Source organism: Lepus europaeus, chromosome 9 (genome assembly GCF_033115175.1).
Source record: "Lepus europaeus isolate LE1 chromosome 9, mLepTim1.pri, whole genome shotgun sequence".
Lineage (NCBI taxonomy): Eukaryota > Metazoa > Chordata > Mammalia > Lagomorpha > Leporidae > Lepus > Lepus europaeus.
The window spans coordinates 70,051,361-70,068,072 of NC_084835.1; the positions used below are offsets into that span (position 1 = coordinate 70,051,361).

The window sequence follows — 16,712 nt, forward strand, 5'->3', positions numbered from 1 at the left end:
AAGATGAACTGTGCTGGGGCCAGCACTGATGCACTGCATTCAGCACCCGGCTGCTCCACTTCCAACCCGGCTCCTGCTGATGCACCGGGGGAGGCGACAGAAGATGGCCCAAATATTTGAGTCCCTGCCACCCATTTGGGAGACCCGGATGGAGTTCCTGGCTCCTGGCTTTCGCCTCACCCCACCTGGACTGCTGTGGCCATTTGGGGAGTGAACCAGGGGTTGGATGATCTCTGTCCTTTCCTCTCTCTGTTGCTCTGCCTTTCAAATAAAGTAAATCTTAAAACAATAATAATAATAATAAAGATGAACTGTGCCTACCTCCCAGGCTGGTTTATGTTTTCCGTGTCCCAAGTTCTCCCTGAAGTCATTTCTTCCTTTCGGAGGGAGTTTTCCAGCCCTGCTGCCCTGCCTGTCTCCCACCTAAGCTGGCCTGCGTTCAGTGCTCGGCCCAGGCCGGGTCTGGTGCTGATAACACATTCTTTCAACAGGAAGTGCCTCCATTTTCAGCTGTCTGTGGGAGGGCGGAGGGCAGATAAGCTGTGAATGGAAACACAGAACAGATTTCTGCTCCACCCTCCTATTGCACTTTGATCCCAGAGAGCAGGGCCTCCATGCTGGGCCTGGCCTGGGCTGCCGGAGGGAGGAGCCAGGAGGGTGACGCCAGTGCGCATTCCCACATTCCCGCATTCCCGAAGCGCTGCTCTCTGCTTTTGCTCAGGAAACATGTGCCGAGTTGATGTAGGTGAGTGAATGCAGGGTTTAATGAGGTATTAGGAAGTGTTTTGACCGGCTGAAATTTGTACTTGGATGTTTACGTGTGTGTTTGGTAGGCCCAGGATCTTCATAAGTTTCTCTGATTCACCCTTCTGCCACCATCAAATTGTACCTCTTGATATCTTGGGGGAAAGGGACTTAAGAGGAAAGGTGGCTTGACTAGCAGCCAGGTGTCCCCAGGAGAGTTGTTGCACCGTTTCCAGGCTCTTCCTGCAATTGATACTTTTTTTTTTTTTAATTTAAATTATTGAAATAATTACAGAGTTACAAACAGAGTTACAAACACACAGAGAGAAAATCTTCCATCCTCTGGTTCACTCCCCCAAATGGCTGCAATGCCAGAGTTGGGCCAATCTGAAGCCAGGAACCAAGACCTCTTGGGTCTCCCACGTGGGTGTAGGGGCCCAAACTCTTGGGAGCATCTTCTGCTGCATTCCCAGGCCATTAGCAAAGAGCTGGATTGGAAGTGGAGCGGCCAGAATTGAACTGGTACCCATATGGGATGCTGGTGCCACAGGTGGAGGCTTCACCTACTATGCCACAGTGCCCACCCCCTCGATGCCAGTTTTGAGAGCGGGACGCATGGCTGTAGTATGTGTGTGCAGCTGCGTGTTTCGCATGTGTGTGGCTGCCCAGGCATGGAAAGATTCTGGGAACACAGGGGTCCCCTTGATCTTCCCTTGCCTCTGCTGGTGCCCTCACTCAGATTCTCTGAATTTTCAAGTTGTTTTATGACCTCATCCAGGCTGACTTCTCTCAAGTGCTTGGGCTTTGTTGTTTCCTATACTGAAAATGTCTTCTGTTCTTTCTTAAGGTTAGGTTCTACTACGCCATTCAATTAAAATATTCAGAGTGGTATGGAGGGCTAAAAGGTGTGGCCCTCACAGATGGCTCTGTGAGTCCCCCTGTGGGACTTGTCCATGTGGATGGATAAGTTGTAATTATGACAAAGAACTCACATCCTGTCGTTCTTCACTTAACATCACATTCTGGGATTTTTTTCCATTGTGCTCATTGACCTTTTTATTTTAATACTTGCGTAATAGTTCATTGAGTGAATATGTCCTGCTTTTCCAGACCATTCCTACATTATTGAGCCATCAGATTGTTTCCATGGTTTCCACTATTACAAGGAACACTGCAATGGATGGCTTCCTGTGTGGAGCCTTCCCCTTCTTTTAAATGGTTTCCTTAAGTACATTTACAGCAGTGAAATCACAGGGCAGAGCATAAACTTCTGGATGGCGCTCGACACTGCTGCGAGCAGCCTCCTGTAGGGCCTGCAGCAGGTGCAGCCCCACCATCCCTGTGGAAGGAGCTGGTGTCCATCATGGAGCATCAGCCTCCTGCAGTATTGTAAAAATTTTCTTTGCAGTATTTCATGTTTAAATATCATCTCCACTTAAAAATAATGCTCTCGAGCTCCGTGGGCCCTTTTTCTCTGCTGGATTCAGCTGTTGCGTTTGATTTCGAATGAGCTGATGTTTTTACAGGCACTCATCCCTCAAGCAATTTGGGATTTGCTGACCCTTTGCCAGCCCGCCCCTTGGCTTGCTGCGGAGATGAATGCATTGTCTGAAGCAGGCAGTAATTATTCCAACAGGTAGCCTTTCGGGTTATTGCTTAGGTATAAGAACAACATTCAAGGCATTGAGATTTCTCTGATGTGGCTTCTTTGGAAAAGGGCTGGTGAGCCTTTTGAGTGACAGCAGAGTGCCCCAGTTTCTGTCAGTAGCACTTAGAAGAGGATCATCCTGGAGGTGGTGGTCAGCCGGCCCTGCACGACTGCCCCTGCCCGGTTCCCGGCCGCTGGTGGCAAGTAGCTCACCTGGGCTGAGGGGTAGAATTGGGGGGATAAATAATTGGGCTCCTTAACCTTAATAACAGTCAGAAAAATGACAGCTCAAACTTTCATCATCTGCACTATTGCCAGCCAGTGTCGCAAGGCCTTTACCTACGTTAACTACGCCTGGTAATGTAGGTGCCTCTTATTTCCGTCATGTAGGCGAGAAGACAGAGGCCCAGTAAGTCTGAGGCCCAGCCCTCTGGTCTTCCTCTCCTGCCAGCCTTTGCTGCTTTCGCTTTTGAGCAGGCCAAGGTGCTGTCTCATCGCATGTCCTCTCTGGAACCTTCTTTTCTTGAATTGCTTCCTTTTATGGAATGTTTAACAGGGCAGTGTTATGCTGACATTCTTAACAAATGTGATCTCATTTAATTGACAACAACCATAGCTGAGACAGGCAGTGCTAGGACCAGGGAGGTGGCTGCCCTCGGCAGGTGACTGAGTCAGAAGACGACTTTGGAACCCAAGCTCATTTCCATCAAGCAGACTGCCATGGGCCCTTGCCTTGTGATTCCTGCTATGATTGCTGCTCTACCTCCTTGATCACTCATCACTCACGATAGGTAACTGAACATCTCACTTTCCTTTAATAAAAAAAGTATTTTTATTCATTGTTATTTATGTATTTGAAAGGCAGAGCGACAGAAACAGGGAAGGAGAGAGAAAATCTTCCCTCTTCCATCTGCTGATTCACTCCCTGAATGTCCCTAAGAACCGAGGCTGGGCCAGGCAGAAGCCAGGAGCCAGGAACTCCATCCAGGTCTCCCATGTGGTTGGCAGGGTCTCAGTCCTTGAGCCATCATCTGCTGCCTCCCAGGCACATAGCAAGAAGCTGGATCAGAAATGGAGGTGGAGGCCGGCGCCGTGGCTCAACAGGCTAATCCTCCGCCTTGCGGCGCCGGCACACCGGGTTCTAGTCCCGGTCGGGGCACAGATCCTGTCCCGGTTGCCCCTCTTCCAGGCCAGCTCTCTGCTGTGGCCAGGGAGTGCAGTGGAGGATGGCCCAAGTGTTTGGGCTCTGCACCCCAGGGGAGACCAGGAGAAGCACCTGGCTCCTGCCATCGGAACAGCGCGGTGCGCCGGCCGCAGTGCGCTACCGCGGCAGCCATTGGAGGGTGAACCAACGGCAAAAGGAAGACCTTTCTCTCTGTCTCTCTCTCACTGTCCACTCTGCCTGTCAAAAATTTAAAAAAAAAAAAAAAAAAAAAAGAAATGGAGGTGGGATTCACCTCCCAGGTGTTCAGTATGGGATGTGGGTATTTCAGGCAGAGGCTCAATCCACTGTGCCATGATGCCTGGGAGCTGCTTGTGTTGGGCTCTGTCACTGGGTATTTTTTTGTTTGTTTGTTTCTTGTTGCTGATTCTGGTGGTGACAATAGATCTGCTGCGTTAGTGCTTCCTGGTTGTTGGAGAGGTGCTGCCTTTGGGCACAGGCATCCTCAGCGTTTCAGCCAACAGCATGTGCTGTGAGTGACACAAGTTGTTGGTGAGGGAACTCTGGCTTCTCATTGTACGATCATCCCTTTCTAAAACAAACAGTACTTTTGTGGTTGATTGTCACCCTTACTTACTGGAGGCTAAATCAGAGTTCATATTGGATTTGTGCATAGTGGCCCTTCCAGAAGTAAGGGCTAAAGTGAATCCGCTGTATTGACAAGTTGGGACCACACCCGCCACATTGTTTGTTTGACAAGATAATTTCAGATTATTTCAAAACTTTCACAGGAATCCATTGTATATTTTAGACACCTCAGTGACTGCAATTTGCATTTTAAAATGCATTCCAAGCTCTTAAGTCTTTACATGTGTGTTATTTAAGAGAAAAGTTCTGATGTTGCTACAGGATTTTCTGACCCATATTTTTCCTGGAAGAGGGAAGGATCTGTGCCCTCTGGAGTGGTGTGTGTGTGTGTGTGTCTGTTTGGGGAGGAAGTTTGGATAGGCAGACAGCAAGTCACCAGATCTGGTGGACTCACTGTCTGAAGCCCTATCTCCCAGCTTCTTGGAGTTTCTGTGAAGATTAGAGAGCAAACCAGATCTTGTTTGGAAAAAGAAGCAGAGTGGATCTCACGCAGACCCTGGAGGCTCAGCACACTTCTGTTCAGTTCAGCCCATGGCTGGTACCCTGGGTTTTACCCATGTCGGTCTAGCGTCAATATGGCCAGAATAAATGGCTGGTTAAGGACCTGTTGGAATTGTGTATGTTAAAAAAAATTCTCTGAGCAGTACAATTTATTCTATCTGTGTTGAACAACAAGTATTCAGTAATTTGTGGTGAGGAAGCCTGAAAGCTTGTAAGAAATTAGAAGGAAAAAAGTAGGATTTGAAGTACATGATTATGGCTAGATTTTTTTTTTAAGTCTTTGAAATGCAGCTGTTTTCTCCAACTGTAGTCTAAACAGATTTTAGTTATTTTGGTTTGAGTCCCCTAAGTCATGTTTTCTATTTGGATGAAAGGAGGAAATGGAGTAGTGAACTTTTGTTGGGAGAAATGATTGCTACTCGGGTGGAGGGTGGAGCTTTGGTGAAGCAGTTAAGACACTCAGGTCCCACATCGGAGAGCCTGGGTTTGATGCCTGGCACTGGCTCCTGACTCCAGCTTCCTGCTGTGTGGGCCGTGGGAGGCAGCACTGATGGTTCGAGTAGTTGGGTCACTGCTATCCATGTGGGAGACCTGGATTGAGTTTCTGGCCCAGTCTGGCCCAGTCCTGGCTGTTGACGGGCATTTGTGAGGTGAGCCAACAGATGGGAGTTCTGGCTGTCTCTTTCTGGCTCTCTGCTGCTAAAATTAAAAAAATCGTAACAGTGTAGCCTTATTCTTTCTAATGTGGTGGCCTTCAAGCCTGGCTCAGTCTTGTACAGATCTAAATGAGGTGGATGCTTGTGTATGCCTGGATTTATTCTCTGTGAAGTCAGTCCTCTAATTTCATTGCATCAGGAGTGTTGAACTGGGTATCTTTCACTTTAGACTTCAACCTGACTACTGGGCTTTATGGCCATGCGGGTCATGTGTGTGTAGAGATTGCATTTTCTCTCTCCTTTTAAAAAATATGATTTATTTATATTTGGAAGGGGGAGTGATTAAGAGAGGAAAACGGGGTTGGTGTAATGGTGCAGCAGGTTAAGCCACCTTCTGTAACACTGGCATCCTATATAGGCACCTGTTTTACTTCCAACCCAACTCTCTGCTAATGTGCCTGGGAAAGCAGTGGAGGATGGCCAGAGTGCTTGGGCCCCTGCACTCACGTGGGAGACCAGGAAGAAGCACCTGGCTCGGGATCCACCCAGCTCTAGCCATTGCGGCTATTTGGGGAGTGAACCAGTGGATGTATATGTTTCTCTCTTTATAATCCTGCCTTTCAAATAAGTCTTTAATAAAAGAGAGAAAGGGAAACCTTCCATCCATTGGTTCTTTCCCTAAATACCAACCCACAACAGCCAGGACAAGGCCAGCTCAAAGCTGAGGCAAGAACTCCACCGGGGTCACCCACATAGGTAGCAGGGACCCAAATACTTGGACCATTACCCGCTGCCTGTCAGGGTGCACAGTAGCAGGAAACTTGATGGGAAATGCGGAGTAGCCAGGATGTGAACCAGGCCTTCTGACATGGCATGTGGGCATCCCAAGTGGCGGCCGAGCCCACTGTGTGCATTTTCTGTTTTGTGATGACTAGCTTATGCAAGTCTTATTTACCTATGTGATGTGTTTTACTGTCAGAGATCTTACATGTTGGTACTTAAAAAAGATTATTAATCTGCCAGACAGAGTGACAGACACACAGAGAGACAGAGAGGCAGGTAGAGAGAGATCTTCCATCTGCTGATTCATTCCCCAAATGGCCAAAACAACCAGGACTGGACCAGGCCAGAGGCAGGAGCCAGGAGCTTCTTCTGGGTCTCCCAGTGGGTGCAGGGTCCTAAGCACTTGTGCCACCTTGTGTTGTTCTCCCAGGCACATCAGCAGGGAGCAGATGGGAAGCAGAGCAGCCAGGACTTGAACTGCACTCCGATAATGGGATGCCCAGGGCTTAATCTGTGCCACAGTGCCAGCCCCCGTCTGCAGTGCTGCCTCCTCTGCCTTGCATCTTGCTGGGTGGTTGCTGTCACAAGCTGTGAAGTTACCCGGGTGGTGCTTCTGAGACTGCGGCGGGCCAGTGCACTTTGCGGCACCGTGAGCAGCTCCCGCTCGCTGGCGGAGGCGGTGAAGAGCAGTGCCTGTCTTGTTCTTTCCCGTGTGGCTCTCTGGGGAGTGGCTCTGGCCCTCCTGCTGCAAGCATAGCATTTGAGTGGCGGGCTTGGGACGGCTGGTGGCATGGTGGATAACCGTCTTCTCCTCTGTCTGCAACCCCCAGGCGGGAGCCCCGGTGATGTCCGGCGCGGGAGAGAGCAGCAACCCGGAGAACAGCGAGCTCAAGTATTCAGGTCAAGACGGGCTCTACATGGGCGTCAACCTGGCCTCGTCGGCGGAGGTCACCTCTTCTGTGCGACAGGATTCCTGGTGCGCGCTGGCCCTGGCCTGAGCCGCACCGCCCCGTGTCCCATCTTGTCCAGCAGTCAGGACGGTGGCCGCTCTGCTGGCAGACATTCCTCCGCCGCGTGATTTCTGTGCCTTTATTTCGAAAGAGATGGACTTGCCGAGGGGCTGGCTGGAGGGGCGGAGACGACGGGGCCGGCCTGGCCCCTGGTCAGCCCCTGGCCGGGCCCCCGCACCGCTGCCGGAAGCCAGGCCTCAGGACCGGGCCTTGCCTGCCGAGGGGGCGGAGAGAGTTTCAGAAAACAGACTTTGTGTGTATTGCCCCGAATCATGTGCTTCTTCTGACCGATTTTGGTTGTTCCAGAATTTCTTCATCGCTTGTCCACGTGCAGATTCCACTCGCGTTCCCGGGGAGGAGCGCAGGAGGCCGTTTGGTACACTTCTCCGCGGGCCGAGGCGGTTCCTGGGGTCTCGTCAGAAATGTCACTCGTTTTGCAAGACCACATTCGAACTGTAACGTACACTGTGACTGACGTTTCTCAAACTTCATATCGTGTGACTGGCCGGAAGTCAGTCGGCATTTGTAAACAGGGTAGCAAACAAGATATTTTTCTTCCATGTATACAATAATTTTTTTAAAAAGTGCAATTTGCGTTGCAGCAATCAGTGTTAAATCACTTGCATAAGATTTAACAGCATTTTTTATAATGAATGTAAACATTTTAACTTAATGGTACTTAAAATAATTTAAAAGAAAAATGTTAACTTAGACATTCTTATGCTTCTTTGACAACTATATCCCATTTCTATATTCCCAATTGTTAAAGAAAGAATATTTCAAGAACAAATCTTCTCTCAGGAAAATTGCCTTTCTCCATTTGTTAAGAATTTTTATACGAAAACACCGAAATGTCTCCCCCTTCTTTTACTGTGGAATAAGTGCTGGAAAAATGGCAAGAAAACTTTACTACCTAGCAAATAGCATTTGTAAATACTCTAGGCATCTGTACACACCCTGATGAAGTCTGTATAGTGTGACTAACCCACAGGTTGGTTTACATTAATTTTTTTAAAAATGGGATGTCATATGGAAACCTATTTCACCAGAGTTTTAAAAATAAAAGGGTCTTGTTTTGTCTTCTGTACGGTGAGTTCCTTCCCTTCCGGCAGCATTTTGGTGCTTATGTGGCTGTCTATTTGGATAAAACAGGTGCATGTGGTGCTTGCAAACTGCCTTTTTTTTTTTTTTTAAAGATTATTTATTTATTTGAAAGAGTGACAGAGAGAAAAGGGGAGAGTCAAAGAGACAGAGAGAGATCTTCTGTCCACTGGTTCACTCCCCAGATGGCCACCATGACCAGGGCTGAGCCAGATTGAAACCAGGAGCCAGGAGATTCTTCCAGGTCTCCCACATGGGTGGCAGGGGCCCAGACACTTGGGCCATCTTCTGCTGCTTCTCCCAGGCCATTAGTAGGGAGCTGGATGGGACGTGGAGCAGCTGGGACTCCGATCAGCGCCTATGTGGGATGCTGGCGTCCTAGACTGCGGCTTTATCCGCTACTCCATGGTGCTGGCCCTGGGTTATGGGTTCTTGCTGGGGCCTCCAGATGGCCTATTTTTGGAGCATGGTCTCAGATATTGTTCCTTTCAGTCCTAAGATGCCCTAAGTGGCTAAAGCCTCCCTCTTCTATTTTTTTTTTTTTAATACAAAGGGGAAAGAATTTTAGTGTTTGGGGATTAAAGTACTGGAGACAGAAGGAGAGGAGGGCCTTTTGTAGCCTGTCTTAACCACCAACCCCACTAATCCTGGCCCTGTCAGCGAGTCCTCTCTTACCTGGCTTTGTGCGGTGCAGAGCCTGATAATTTGTTCCAAGTGCGCCCGTCTCAGCACTCTTGCTCTAAAGTGTGATGCACAGAGACAGAAACCACCAAGTCATTTCTCAACAAGGAGTGCATTCAGTTAGATCATGCGCCTTAGCTTAAAGAACCCATCCTCGCACCCACTACCGCAAGATGTATGGGGTTTGCGTCCTCCATCACCCTCTGCTGACTCCAGGCCGCCTTACATAAGCAAAGGCTCTGTCTGGGCTCTCTTCGGGGTCACTCAGTATTGTTTCTGGTGCCCAGGGGAGGATCAGGAAAGCAAAAGGAGCCGTTCATTTCCCCCTGCAAATAAATTAACTTCTTGCTCATAGGAAATGTTTTTCACTGGTCCTTGGAAATGTGGCGAGACTTCAGAAAGTAGCTGCTGGGGTAGGGTGGGGGAGGGACACAGAGCCCATCACTGGTGGCTGCGCCAGACCCCGTCTTGGCAAGTGTGCTGGCTTTGGGGCTTTAAGCTGTGTCCTGGCGTTGTCCATGGGTTCTGTGGCCCCTGTGACTCTGGGAAGGAAATAATAAATGTGTGGTCAGGGAATAGACGAGGCAGAGAGCAAACATTGATTCAGAATCAGTAGCTCTGGCTAACTAAAATGCATGTTGTTGAAATAATAGTAAGTCACTTTGCAATACTAGTTATCTGCTGCTGCACGGAAGCTCTGATTGGCTGTCAGATGAGAGTTTAATTATTTTAAATGGGAAAAAATATCAATGAATCTGTAGAACAAATCTTTTGGAACAAGATCTGTGGATAAAAATTTGTTCCCTACAGTTCTGGCCACTCAAGGCCTTGGGATGGATTCTGTGTGGCTGCACCCTCAGCAGCTGGAGTCTGAGTAAGTTGCTTTGCTTGAGACCTGTGGGCTGGGGTGTGGGGAGGCCAGGCGCAAGAGGGTGACAGATGCCACACGGCGTGCAGAGGAGAGGAAAGCAAAGGGTTCCAGTACAACTGCAAGGTAGAGGCAGGCTGAGAGCCGGAGCAGTTTCCTAGGGACTTTGGATAAATTGTGGGTGATCGTTGCAAACTGTTCTCAGCCAAGGTGGGAAGTTGCAGGTGTGTGCAGCCCCTCCTAGACCCGTGTCCAAATGAGCCTCTCCTAAGTGTCCCATGACGTCCTCCAAGTCTGCACTGGGGAACTTGGGTGACAAATTCTGGTGTGTCCCTGTTCATCTTGTTCTGTATCCGGCACTGCAAAGTGACTGTTCAACGGTTGTCACCATTTTAGTTACAGAGATACTTATTTTGCTGGGAGATTTTTTTTTTTTTTTCAGTTAAAGAAGGACCATTTTTAAAATGGCTAAAATATAGCAATTAAAAATGCAATAATGTTTACTTAGTAGAAGTGCTTATATTCAGTTATCAGCAATCCTGTTTGTTAAGATCATTTTGAATACACCCTACAATTTTGGGGGAAAATTGTTTCTTCTCCCTGCATCTCGATTACCATAAGACAGAAAAATCCTCCCGTGTGTTCTGGAAGGCCCCTTCTGTCTGCGTTTGCCTCTCCATTCAGTGGCAGAACCTGTGTGAGCTGGCGGTGGGTCGTGGCCTGTTCTGTGTTCCCTGGGTGTGCAGGAGCCCTACAGTGAGAGAGGCTGGACCTGAAGCCTCCTTCCATCCCTCTTCCGGCAGCCTCACTTCCTCAGGAGTTGGTCTAGGAGGTCAAGTCTCCCCGTAACCCTAGGCCACAGACAGTGAGACTCTTGAACCCTGGGGCTTGGTAAGTGGTGTCACCATTTCCTAACACAGAACCGGCTCAGCCTGGCACCCCTGATATAATACCTCTGCAGAGACACGCACCCAGACCGGAAGGTGGCAACTGGCGGCTGAGCAGTCTACAGAACAAGGAAGAAACTGCTTTGCTGGGCCCCTTGGCTCACTGTCTTGAGTGGCTTTTTTCTTATCTTGGAAAGAAGCCACTTTCGTTACTGTTTGTCCTCTGAGCCTTTTTAGCCACCATGGAGTTTCCTCTCTGTCTCTCTGCCTACGTCCCAGGATTTTACCTGGATTTCTGTGTATTCTATTCCTTCAACACTCTAGGGCTGGTCTGAGATCATGGCAGTAAAAACTGGTTGCGTAGCACTTCCTATCTGCCAGTTTCTACACCAGATGTTTCACATACGCCTATTTATCGCATCCTTATCCCATGGGAGTGAGGTGATACTCTGCCCTGTTTTATAGCTGCACCTGATGCGGTGCAGAGGAGTGAGATCACTCGGCCAAGGTCCCGTGGTGGCAGAGTGGGGACTTGGGTCCCCACACTCAGGCTCCTGACGCGTGCTCTTATTCACGATGCCGTATTGTCTTCTCATCTTGACTTAAAGGGAGGAAATCGAAGAATACAGAAGGGAAGCCGGCACTGTCTGACGCTGGAGGCTCTGCTCTCCCTCTCCTAGTGGTCCGGAGATGCAGCTGTGGCTTGTAACACCGATGCACCCAGATTGAAGGAACGTGGGCATGCATGTGCTTTCTTTAGGACAGCTGCTGCCTGGCTGTGAGACGGAGGGTGGTGAGTTTGGAGGTATTGAACTCTTTTTCGCAGCAATTCTCTTCTTTTCCCATAACTCCAAATTCAGGCTTCTTATCCCCTTACCTAGGCCACAAGATCAGGGGAAAGCATTTTGCAAAATATGCTGGTGAAATTATTCATAGAGGCTACAACTGCGCAGCAGAGAGAAAGAAGAATGCCTCGTGCAGCGTACAATCTCTCTGCTTTGGTTGCCAAGGAATTTTTGGTGAAAAGAGCTTGCGCAAGTTTGGCAGTGATGCCTTGGACTCTATCTTCTTCAGTACGTGTGCGTTGCTGCTGACATCACTGTTGCTATTATTATTTTGATAAGTGTGCATTAGCAGTGCTGGCCTGTGTCAGGGATCCTACAGCTCCTATGTGCCCGGGAGTCACACCCACCCTCGCTGCAACAGCAGAGGCCTGCCCGTCTGCAGGGAACCTGGCTCTGCAGCTCCTGAGGCTGACAAAGGCTTAGCAGAAGGAGGGAAACTTTCTTGACTCGTATGAAATCCCAAAGTCATGAACTGGACTGTTATTCACCAGGGTCCTTCTGCCCTGTGCCCCAGTCATTCAGCTCCTCTCCCGGATGCAATTTCTAGTTTCTTGCATGGACGGCGTGCCTCAGGCGGCGAGGTGCACACAAGCTCAGAAACATTATCTGTGTGCTGTTTATCTTTCACAGGGGTAGCACGCTACATCGCCCTGCCTGCATTTTGCTTTTTTCCCTTCACATATCCGGGTTCAGAATCGAATCGGTGCCCTGTTGCAGGGTGCTTCTTTCCAGTCTGTGGCTATTCAAGTAATGCTGCTGTCAGGGTCCCGTCTCGTGTCATTTCACACCTACGCAAATGTCCCTCTAAAGCCAGTGGCTAGAAGGGCATCCGTCATTGAGTCGCAGGTGTCTACTCTTCATTTCGAGAAGTACTGCCAAACTGCTCTCACAGCGTCGCCCTAATTAGTGCTCCCACTGCTGGCGTTCCAGAGTTGCTTTTCTCCTGGTCGGATGAGTCTGCTGTCAGATCTGATTTCTCAGGCTCGTGTCTCCCCCGTGATGGAGAGTCATGGGTTGTTCTTTGAACTCTTCGCCCGTTTCTGTTCACAGTCTTTACAGGTTGTTTTCTATTGGCTTGTTGGTCTCATTGATTTGCATACCAAGGAAAGTAACCCTTTGTTTTATATGTACTTTAAAGATACATACATATACATATATATCTTGAAAATGATATGTATATTATTTGACTTTCTTTGTATTTTTTAAATTGTGATCTTTTCTTTTTCTTAAGGCAGTTCCTTTTATTAATCTTTTCTGTTATGCCTTTGGCGTTTCATTTAATATTGAAAAAAATCGCATGTTTTATCCTACTTTTTTTTTCTGTTTTTTTGAGGCTTGAATTTTTTTTTTTTAATCTGGAATTTTTGTGATTGATCATTGTCACATATTGGGTATATATTCAGACTTATATTTTCCCTAATGGCAACCTAATTGTCCCAGCATCATTTTCTGAACAATCCATTCCCTCATACTGATTCAAAATGAGAATTAAAAAAAGGTAGCAATTTGCTTATGTATATGTGTTCTTGTATAATCCCTATGTGGATGTCTGTTTAATATACATTTATTTATATATATTTGAGTCTCTTCTGTACCAGTGATGTGTTTATGCTTCAATACTATATTGCTTTATTATGCTTTGCAATGTATTTTCTTTTCTTTTGTTTAAAGATTTGTTTATTTGAAAGGCAGAGTTACAGAGAGGCAGAGGCAGAGAGAGGTCTTTCCATCCACTGGTTCACTCCCCAGATGGCCACAACTGCTGGAGCTGAGCCGATCTGAAGCCAGGAGGCAGGAGCTTCATCTGGGTCTCCCATGCTGGCGCAGAAACCCAAGGACTTGGGCCATCTTCTACTGCTTTCCCAGGCCATAGCAGAGAGCTGGATCAGAAGTGAAGCAGCCAGGGCTAGAACCAGTGCCCATATGGGATGCCAGCACTGCAAGAGGTGGCTTTACCTGCTATGCCACAGTGCCAGCCCCTACAATATATTTCCGTATTTGGAGAGTTAACTATATTTCATTGATCTTATTTTGAAAGAATTTGATCACTGTTTTTTTTTTAAATATTCATTTACTATTTCTTTCTGATTTTTCTTCTTTTTTTTTTTTTAAACAAATTTATTTATTTGGCCTGCGCCGTGGCTCACTAGGTTAATCCTCCACCTGCTGTGCCAGCATCCCATATGGGTACCAGGTTCTAGTCTCGGTTGCTCCTCTTCCAGCCCAACTCTTTGTTGTGGCCCGGGAGGGCAGTGGAGGATGGCCCAAGTGCTTGGGCCCCTGCACCCGCGTGGGAGACCAGGAGGAAGCACCTGGCTCCTGGCTTCAGACCGGTGCAGTGCCGGCCGGAGCAGCCATTTGGGGGGTGATCCAACGGAACGAAGACCTTTCTTTCTCTCTTTCTCTCACTGTCTGTAATTCTACCTGTCAAATTAAAAGAAAAAGATTATTTATTTGAAAGAGTTACACAGAGAGAGGAGAGGCAGAGAGAGAGAGAGAGAGGTCTTCCATCTGCTGGTTCATTCCCTAGTTGGCTGCAACGGCTGGAGCTGTTCCTATCTGAAGCCAGGAGCTAGGAGCCAGGAGCTTCTTCCAGGTCTCCAACATGGGTGCAGGGGCCCAAGGACTTGGGCCATCTTCTACTGCTTTCCCAAGCCATAGCAGAGAGCTGGATCAGAAGTGGAGCAGCTGGGACTCGAACCGGAGCCCATATGGGATGCCGGCGTTTCAGGCCAGGCTTTAACCTGTTGTGCCACAGCGCTGGCCCTGATCACTGTTCTTATTTTCTGTACAAATTTTAGTTTTTAAAAAAGGTTTATTTTATTTATGTGAAAGGCATAATGACAGAAAGAGAGGGAGACAGTGAAAGAGATCTTCCATTTGTTGGTTCATTCCCCAAGCAGCCACAATGGCCAGGACCAGACCAGGCCATCCAGGTCTCCCATGTGGGTGCAGGGACCCAAGCACTTGGAGCATCCTCTGCTGCTTTTCCAGGCACATTAGCAGGGCGCTGGATTGGAAGTGGAGCAGCCAGAACTCGAACTGACCCTCAGATGGGATGTTGGTGCTGCAGGCGGTGACTTAACCATTGTACTACCATGCCAGATTTTCCATACAAATGCTAGCATTAGCTTGTTTGGTTTAAAAAAAAAATCCTGTTAGTTTTATTTATTGGTTTAATAATAAAATTTTAGATTAGTATAAGGGGAATTAATATATTTATTTTTGTTAAATCTTATTGTCCAGGATGAAGTAGTCTTTATTTAAAAATATTTTCTGTGTCCCTTGTTAGAATTTAAACATTTTTATCATATAAATCTTGTGCATGCATGTCATTAAGCTTATTTGTAAGTGTTCAGTACTTTCCGATGTTAAACCTTAATTGGTTGTCATTGTTTATTAGGAGTGTATTAAGTTTCGTTCCCAGAATCATTGTGAGTTTGCATGTCTTTTTTTCCAAGTGTTTTCTAAAGGAATATGCAGTTTCTGTTCGCACTGCTGGTGGCTGAGGTGTTGATGGAAGCCCTGCTCTGGGTGGTGTCAGGTCAGGGGAATATGTATTCCTCATAATGTGCTTATTCAGGTAAATTACGGCTTCAGGTGACCTGGGAGGTGGAAGGGAGCTTGCTGCGTCCAGCTGGCGAACCTGGGTCTCAGCGGTGATGTCCCGACTGGTCCCCATGGAACTTGATTTCCAGATGGCTGGCTTGACGACCTTGGCTCTGGGCTAGGCCAAGAGATCCCCCGTGAAACTTGAGCCCTGACTCTTCCCAATACACTGAGAAGTTCCCTAAACTACAAGATGGTGCAGGCAGAATATGGGTCTGTCTCTCATTATTTGGGGTTTCTGTTATCTGTGTCTTTTTTTTTTTGAAGTGAGGAATTTTTTTTAAAGATTTATTTATTTATTGAAAGAGTTATGGGCGGGGGGGGGGAGAGAAGAGAGAGAGAGAGAGATCGAGACCTTCTATCTGCTAGCTCACTCATCAGATGGCTGCAATGGCCAGGACTGGGCCAGGCCAGGAGCTTCATCGGGGTCTCCTGTGTGTGTGTGTATGGCAGGAGCCCAAGCACTTGGGCCACCTTCTGCTGCTTTCTCAGACTATTAGCAGGGAACTGGATTGGAAGTGAAGCAGCTAGGACATGAATGGGTGCCCATAGGGGTTGCTGGCGCCAAAGGCAGTGACTTTACCCTGCATGCCCTAATGCCACTGTCCTCCCCCCACCTTGTATCTGTGTCTTTAAAAAATTCATTAAAAATTTATTTATTTATTCATTTGAAAGGCAGACAGACACTATAAAAGAGAGAGCACTCCTGCCCATTGGCTCACTCCCCAAATGCCCATAACAGCTCCTAACTAGGCCCAAAGTCAGGAGCAGGGAACTCAATCCTGGTCCCCAACATGGGTGGCAGCAACCCAATTACTTGAGCCATCATTGTTGCTGCCTCCCAGGATCTGCATTAATTAGCAAGAAACAAGTCAGGAGTGGAGCAAGGGATCAGCCAGGTACTCTGAGATGTGAGTGTCTTAAATGCCCACAGTGTGTGTTTCTTTTAAATAAGACAAACCTAAAAGGGCACTGTGGTATGGCAGGTTAAGCCGCCACCTACGACACCTGTTGGCATCCCATATGGGCGCCCATATCCCATATAGGCTGCTCCACTTCTGGTCCAGCTCTGCTAATGTGCCTGGGAAAGCAGAAGATGGTCCAGGTGCTTGGGCCCCTGCACCCACGTGGGAGATCCGAAAGAAGTTCCTGGCTCCTGGCTTCAGCCTGGCCCAGCCCCAGCCATTGCAGCCATTTGGGTAGTGAACCAGGGAATGGAAGATCTCTCTCTCTGTAGCTCTGCTTTTCAAATTTAAAAACAAAACAAAAAAACCTTAAATAAAATATCACCTTCTTGAACTGTTTTTTAATCAATAAAAATGAATGGAGCACTCACTAGATGAATGACGTCACATCATGGTGATGAAGAGATCAGCATTCTGATTCACAAACAGCATCAATTCTCTCCCTTTGTTGGTAGGTCACTGAGTTTATTGATCCAAAAAACTACACAAGGAAGGCCGGCACTGTGGTGCAGTAGGCTAAGTCTCCACCTGTAGTACTGGCATCCCATATGGGCACTGGTTCAAGTCCCCATTGCTCTACTTCCGATCCAGCTCTCTGCTATGG

At 47.9% G+C, this 16,712-nt stretch overlaps 1 protein-coding gene across 2 annotated transcripts in view; it reads left to right on the forward strand.

The window, feature by feature from the left end:
• The window catches only part of GATA6 (GATA binding protein 6), a 31,766-nt gene extending 23,527 nt beyond the window's left edge, over positions 1–8,239 (forward strand). For both annotated transcript variants that reach the window (XM_062201450.1, XM_062201451.1), the window contains exon 7: positions 6,973–8,239. In XM_062201450.1, coding sequence (XP_062057434.1) covers positions 6,973–7,140 — 168 coding nt within the window. In that variant the 3' untranslated portion in view covers positions 7,141–8,239. The remainder of the gene's footprint in view (positions 1–6,972) is intronic.
• The last annotated feature ends 8,473 nt before the right edge of the window (positions 8,240–16,712 follow it).